General features: G+C 42.6%; 3 protein-coding genes across 3 annotated transcripts; all 3 read left to right on the forward strand.

The window, feature by feature from the left end:
* Positions 1-1,214: 1,214 nt before the first annotated feature.
* LOC122538963 (zinc finger protein 397-like) lies at positions 1,215-2,261 on the forward strand (the record flags this gene model as incomplete). Its single annotated transcript, XM_043673493.1, has 1 exon — positions 1,215-2,261. A coding segment is annotated over one exon (516 nt), but the record flags the coding sequence as incomplete, so codon positions are not given.
* LOC122538964 (zinc finger protein 771-like) lies at positions 2,138-5,449 on the forward strand. Its single transcript, XM_043673496.1, has 2 exons — positions 2,138-2,165; positions 2,751-5,449. The coding sequence occupies exons 1-2, from the start codon at positions 2,138-2,140 to the stop codon at positions 3,164-3,166; spliced, it is 444 nt and encodes a 147-aa protein (XP_043529431.1). The 3' UTR covers positions 3,167-5,449.
* A 53-nt stretch (positions 5,450-5,502) lies between these two features.
* LOC122538965 (zinc finger protein 787-like) lies at positions 5,503-6,864 on the forward strand (the record flags this gene model as incomplete). The annotated part of the gene is made up of 3 exons (XM_043673497.1): positions 5,503-5,524; positions 5,988-6,206; positions 6,634-6,864. Coding segments are annotated over exons 1-3 (472 nt in total), but the record flags the coding sequence as incomplete, so codon positions are not given.
* Positions 6,865-7,558: the final 694 nt, after the last annotated feature.

Below are 7,558 nucleotides of genomic sequence, written 5' to 3' on the forward strand. Positions count from 1 at the left end.
TCCTGTTTCTATGAGGAGAAATTTTATCAAGGGATGATATGAAAGGATTAAGAGCAGACAGATAGACGAAGAAAATTCCAGGCGACCGTGTTCTGTGAATCTACTAAAACGAGTCGAAATAATAGTTCGCTGTTAATAACATTCTCTTTGTCTGTATATTTGTTTCAGAGAGGGGAAAAGGCAGGACGGAAATCGAGCGGTTCTACGCTCGTTCTAGCAGAGAATTCACTACCATGCGACGAGATGGACTGTACGAGTGTCCCAGTTGTCACAATCTTTACAAGTGGAAGAAATCGATGTTGTCGCATTTGCGGAATCAGTGCAAACAGCCACCGCGCTTCGAGTGCCCTCACTGCACGATGAAAAACTACCAAAAGTCGCACATGATCCGTCACTTACGCGTACATCATCCTCAACTCGCGCAAATGTTCTGGGACCGAAAGCTCAACGTTTTCTTCCGATTGTAACCGACTGTTCCATATTTCGTCTTTCGTTGTTGTCTTCTCGATTGTTGCTTGCAATAAAGCATCGTGCTGCGTCGAAGAAAAAAAAGAAAAAAAAGAAAAAAAAGAAAAAAAAGAAAAAAAAGAAAAAAAAAGAAAAAAAAGAAAAAAAAAAGAAAGAAACGAAGAATAAAAGAAAAAAGAAAAAAAAAAAAAATACGAAGTTGTTCCTCCCCTTGTACGAGATCCATCCGTACGATCATAGTGCATCTTGGTGTGTGACAGGTGACAAGCACCAGGGTCTCAAATTGTTTTAATTGTTTCTCCAATTAAATATTGTCTAACGAACAACCCAGCTGACGCGGGGACACACTGTTTCTCCGAGGAACCGAGCTCTTTTTAACGATGTCGTTGCGACCGTACAGTGTGAATGCTTCGTGGAAAAAAGAGGATCGCACAGCAAGCGTTGTTTAGCTCTCGTGCGTGTCGAGTTTGCGCGACAGAGCAGAAAAAAAAAAAAAAAAATATTTCTTGTAAGATTGTAATTTTGAATTGTGAACGTAGTTTCGAAATTTCGGTGGATGGATCGCGAAGAAGCGTTCGAAACGCAGTTTCCGTGGAATGCGTTGCGCTGGTGCTTTCTCCGCGGTTATTCGATGGCTAGTCGACAGTTCCTAGAGGCGGCTCTGTGACCACAACGAACGAGTAATTGAAGCTAATTGATTATTTTTCGCGGCGGACACAGAGCTAGCTAGTAGGACTACTAAGTAATGGTATCTACGAGGGACGGTAGGTTGTTGTTTGTCCCTCGAGTCGAGTCGTTGGAGCCTCGCGGCGCGACGCATTCGAACGGAACGTCGACCTCAACTCCGTGAGCTGTACAGCATCTTCTGTACAGCGGTCGAGAGAGAGTATGCTGTTCAGTATTTATGTCTCCGTGTTTCAGGGTTCCATATTCTACCGCCTGCGCACGGACAGAACCTAATCTTCAAGAGCCGTTCGGGATCGATTGGGAAACGTTGTTTGGAATCGGGCAAAACTGTGAAACGGAGGAGCTTAAAGATAAACGCTTCCGACAAGAAGAAGCCGTTTCAGTGTCAAAAGTGCGGTCGCGGTTTCACCCTGAAGAGAAACAAAGATCGGCATGTGAATTACGAATGCGGCCACGAACCAAGATTTCAGTGTCCTTATTGCGGTCTACGCAGCAAGCAAACGTCACCGGTCTACGCTCACATCAGGAAAAAACATCCGGAAGAGGAAGTGTTTATCTTCGACATGAAGCTTTGAACTCGAACACTCGACGACGAAATTCATCGACGAACCATTCGTTCTGCGCTCGATCTAGCTCAGTGTTAACCGAGACGTGTCGCTTTTTCGATCTTCTACTCGCTTTCTAAGGAAACGTATTTCTCTACAGCACGCGCGCTCATCTTGGAAGATCTTTTCAGCGCCACACGAACCCTATCAACGTTGCATTTAACCTTCGAACGACAATTATGTGTAAATATTTTGAGTAAAAATGCATGCGAATTTACACACGAAATACATGCACGCCAATGATCCTTCCTAGTTTAACAATTCTCTTATCGTGTTGTACGAATTTCTGCTAACGTGCACGCCAATTGTTCGAGTTGTCGATCAGTAACCTTTCATCTGCATTCCTCCGTGCACGAATGCCTAGTTGAACATCAAGGATGTCGTCGTCATCACCCGAAGACAACGGTACACAACGATCTCCATTCAGTAGATATAATAATTATCGTTAACGTAGCCTAAGACGTATTTTTCTCTAGTACATATTAAAAAATTAAAAATAAAGTCCGTTAAAATTGCGCGATTTTGCCGCGCTTGTTCTCTTTGAAATTAAAAAAGAAACGAAAAAAACTAGAAAGGAAAAAAAGAAAAAAAGGAAAACAAAAGAAAAGAAAAGAAAAGAAAAAATAATATAGCTTGAGAGAGGCGTCCGGAAACTGGCTCGATGTTTTCATCTAGAAGATCATCCGCAACTTTCTAAGGTATCCTTCTTTTCTTTTTCCGTTTTCAGTGCTTTCCGATTCGTACGATCTCTAATTAAAACCGAATCGTATCGAATCGAATCGAATCGAATCGAATCGAACCAAACTGACCCGATCCTATCCGAGCCCAGTCGTGTCTGATCTGATTTAGATCTAGCCCGATTGTATCGCAATGCCTCTGAACGAGAGAACGATCGATGGCGATCGATTTCTCTCGGTTTTCGGCGATTTCCAGCGATCCCGATCACTTCCCAAATCCGTCTGACTTTATTTCCGCGATTCGGCTAACTAGCGAATCTTGAAGTTTCAGGTTTCTACGCTGCGGCGCCACAATTGGATCTAAACTTCGTTTTACAATCTTGTAAAGCATTCGAGAACGAGGGAAGCAACAGGGAAGTTGGTCAGACTGATCCCAGTGGCGCGTCCGTGCCGAGATCTCTGCCGAATTACTATGCACGGGTGAAGAACACGTACGCGAAGGGATCGTTCGCTGACTGCTTCAGAAAGCCATTCGGTTGCCCGAAATGCGGAAGATGTTTCACCGTGAAGGGCAACATGACCAGGCATCTCAAGTACGAGTGCGGCCAAGCACCGAGATTCCAGTGTCCTTACTGCGAGTTCCGTAGCAAACAAACGTCCAACGTGATGTCTCATATCCGTACCAGGCACACAGGTCAGACAGTTTACGTGGTGCATCTCGAAAACTGAAGGGTCACCGGCAGTCGAGAAGATATGACCCGAGAGATTTAAGTTCGTGTTCTTCTTGCTTGCTGGAAAAAGAAAAACGAACAACGTCGTAAGAAGAAAAGAGAGAGAGAGAGAGAGAGAGAAAGAAAGAAGAAGAAAAGAAAAAAAAAAAAACGGCCGAGAGAAGGCGACGCGAGGTGCGAGTGTTCGATTATTTTACAAAGTCACAAGACAATCGACCGCTTTTCGCGTTAATGGTTCCCTACGGCAGACTCGATCTCCGTCCCTTTCGAGATCCATCTGTCGTTGATGAAGTGTCTCAAAAGCTTGCTGTTCGCTTTGGAAACGTACATAGGTATCTCCGAACGAACGCAACCTCTTGCGATTTTCCCTCGATTAGAAAAATAATTTATACACACACTTTACATACATACGTACATGTATACATACATATGTATGTACACACACACACACACACACACACGCATGCACACACGTACATACACACGTGCAATGTTCCTGTAATCGTGATACAATCGGCCATGATTCTGACGAAAAAATAAATCGCAAGAGAAAAGAATAACTTTATTTGTTTAAGGCTTCCGAAAATGATCAAGTTTGAAGATTCATCGCTTATACTTAAATTTAGCTAATTATGGACTAGTCGGAAGTGACTAATCAAGATACTAACGATACAATTTTCTCACGACGTTTTCAACAAAGCGTTACGTTTGAAAATTTACTAACAAGTCAATTTGTAACACGCTTGCAATGCTAATTCTTAACCAAACATGTTTGAACTTTGTTTTCGTGGAAATGGGACCTTAAATAACAAAGTTCTACTCTACGTTTTTCACTTAATTTCGCAATAAGAAAGAACAATCATTCCTGTCCAATTCGTAATTAGCCAGATTCGTAAATAATCCCGTGAAATTTTCAAACTCAATTTCCTCGAAGAAAGTGAAAGCAAATCGTGTATGAAAAAATTGCATTCTTTCCTTTCAGTTTATTTCTACGTGCGGAATCACTCTAGTCGCTTGCACGATCGCAGGTGTATCCTGTATATCTATACACACTGACACACGCCCACATTTACTTGCCCACGTCACACGTATATACGAATACCATATGTGCATATAATATATATGATACATATATTTTCCGTTGTTATTAAATTTTTAAATGTTTTATAAAATTAAAGAATGATCGTTTACGAGATCTCTTATCGTGGAACGAAACAATGCTCAAAATGAATCTCGAATTTTAGGGTATTGCGATCGCCCGGTTAGTTAGTTTGTTGCACGTTGAAATTGCTCGTGTTTTTTACGAATGGTTTTTGTCGTTGACGACGGCAGTTTACTCGAGAGAAGTCGAGAACGGAAAGATGTTTCAAGTACAACTGTGTTTAAAGTTCCACGATGCGTACGCGCCATCGCGCGAAACGTTCTTCGATTCCTAGACGTCCTATTAGATGAAATTGTATGTTTTCTAAAGTGGAGAGAGAGAGAGAGAGAGAGAGAGAGAGAGAAATAGAAAAGAAAGAGAAATCGATGGAAACGCTAGTAATAATAATAATAATAAAAATAATAATAATAACGACATCCTTAACGTTCATAGTAGCGAAAGAAATCGACTTTAACGGACTTTCATTGTCGACGAAATCAAGCGAGCTATATAGGATCAGGAGATAGAAAGGGAGAAAAAGGAGAGTAAATGCGTGTTCATCAAATACTATTTAAAAAAAAAAAAAAAAGTTGTTTCGGATAATTCTGTGTCCGGCATATTGTTGGATGTTTGCGGAATAAAACAGAGAGGAGACGTGTACCGTTTGATCGATCGGCACGTTCTCTATTTCAAGACTGAATGGTACAGGGTGAAAACGGTCGAGGCAAAATGTGTTCTTTCGCTTTTGTTTCTCGTCGAAACGAATGAAAGAATTGCGATGAGAGATAATACTGAGCATTTAAGGCTTTGAAAATCGAACGAGCTGAGAGAACAGCCGGCGTACAAACTTACGAATGTTTGGTGTACAGCCATTCACTTCGCCAGAAGCACCGCCGCGCTTCGAGACGTTATCTTCGATTTCCATTTTCTTCTACCTGCACATAGACGTTAGTGGCCGACTGTTTTTGTTGCTGTGATATAATTAATGATGTTGTAGCGTTAAGTGCGTTTATTGATAACTGTGTGCGCCCGATAACAAGTACGAACAAGTTGTTCTTTCTCCGTTTGGTCGGTCGCGTACGACCGATCATTTCCTTCGGGACATTGACTAAAAAATAAATGTTCGCGAATTACATTCGATGTCTGAACAATTACTTACTACTCCTCACTTTCCATGATGTTTTTGTGATCATATGTCGTCATCGCTGTGGAATTGTAAGATACAAATAAAATCGATGTTCAAACACTCCATCAATTCTATCTCCGCTTGATTATGATAAAAGAGACGAAACAACGTTTGTAACGTCTCTTTTATCATAAACATACCATTGGTATTTATCTGTTTCTTTCTTTTTCTTCTTCTTTGGTTTCCATTTCTTATTGCATTTTTACTTCTTTGTTCTTCTCTCCTGTCTCTGTCACTCACGTTGCATTGCCAGATTAAGAAAATCCATTGTTCCAATCGGTACACATTTTTTGCTTTCTTCTTGCCTTATTTCCTTTTTATTGGATTTTGTGTTTTGAAAATATTATCGACCCGTTATCGTTGTTCGGCTGATCGATCTCTTTGGCCGACAAACGGGTGGAGACGAACGGGGAATTGGCGCACGAGTCCTATTAGTTGCGTGTCAAACGTTTTTGGACGGACGTTCACCGTACTTTGTTTTTTCTTTTTCAGATCTGAGCATATTGGACTCGCTGATGAGCATGGTAACGCCCGGGAACAACATGAGAAGCGACCGCTCGCTCTTTTACTGTCCCAAGTGTCTGCACGGCTTCACGTTGAAAAGTAACCGTAATCGACATTACAAGTACGAATGCGGACACAAACCTAGATTCCAATGTCCTTACTGCGAGCTGAAGAGCAAGCAGACGTCCCAGATCTACTGCCACATACGCAAGAAGCATCCCAACGAAAGAGTTTGCGTGATTGACCTCAAGTTTTAATTAAGATGACGACGACTATCATCGTGCAACATGTATTGTACCTACTCTCAAGCATAGTAATAAATGTTTCATTCGATCACGATTTTCCTCCCACGTCCTTGTATGTGCGATGGACAATTTTTCGTTTTATTTTATTTCTCTTACAGAGAATTTGAAAGAGAGTGACTGACTGAGTGAGTGAGCGAGCAAGTGAGCGAGCGAGCGAGCGAGCGAGGAGGAGAATATGTTTTAAAGAAATGAGCGAGAGAGTGGGAATGGTTTCTAAAAGGAGAGATGGAAGGATAATGGATCATGATGCGTGCAGATATTCTCGCGATGGTTGCGACGATCGTCGGTGAAATCGGCTTTTGCTAATTATTGCGCATTTTTGCTTTCAGTGGATCGTTCGTTTTGCCTATTGTACGGAAATTACGGGGCTGGTCCGTATCAGGAAGCGAGCAAGTTTCACACGATGGACGATGTCTACGGGTCGCTTCGACGCAGAGGCAGCAAGAAAAAGAACTACACGTGCCCAAAGTGTGGGAACGGTTACACTGTTGTGAAAAGTTTGAAGCGTCACCTTCGTTACGAGTGCGGCGTCGCGCCACGATTCAAATGTCCGTACTGTGGTACTCGCAGCAAGCAAAGAGCACACGTGAACGAGCATATACGTAGAAAGCATTCGGGTCAACGCATTTATATTATCGACTCGCCTTGATGACGAGCCTTTTGCACATCCGTTTTCCCGTCGAGTCCATCGTCATCGACCGTCTTCTGTTTCTCACTCTCCCGTATATCCACGTTTTCTTCTCGCAATTAGGATCGCATTCCAACCGGCAACGATCGTCTGACGAAGGTATCATCGTCCTCCTCATCGTCCTCGTCGTCGTCGTCGTCGTCGTTTCGAGAAGAAGTTCACTTAACATCAGGACGTCGTTGTTTCCGTCGTCATTGTCGCCTCGTCGAACAACGAGAGAGAGAGCGAGAGAGAGAGAGAGCGAGAGAAAGAGAGAGAGAGAGAGAGAGAGGGAGAGAGCACGGGGCACTGGAACGACGTGTGCGGCTTTTGACAAATGTACATGTGAAATGCGAATAAAGCATTGTTACGATGCTTCTGAACTTGAAACAAGTAATCTGTTCCCGATCGCTTGCGAGAGATCGCGATCGATCGGTACACGGTTCGCGCGTTTTTTTCTTTTCGGTTCGACGCGCGACGACCACGGCTCGCTTTTTTCTTTCCCGTCTGATTTGCCGAAACGGCATCCTTTTCTACCCGCTTTCGCCGTTATTTCCTTTCTTTTTTTTTTTTTTTTTTTCTTTCTT

This window comes from Frieseomelitta varia, unplaced genomic scaffold, assembly GCF_011392965.1.
Source record: "Frieseomelitta varia isolate USP_RPSP 00005682 unplaced genomic scaffold, Fvar_1.2 scaffold_1835, whole genome shotgun sequence".
Lineage (NCBI taxonomy): Eukaryota > Metazoa > Arthropoda > Insecta > Hymenoptera > Apidae > Frieseomelitta > Frieseomelitta varia.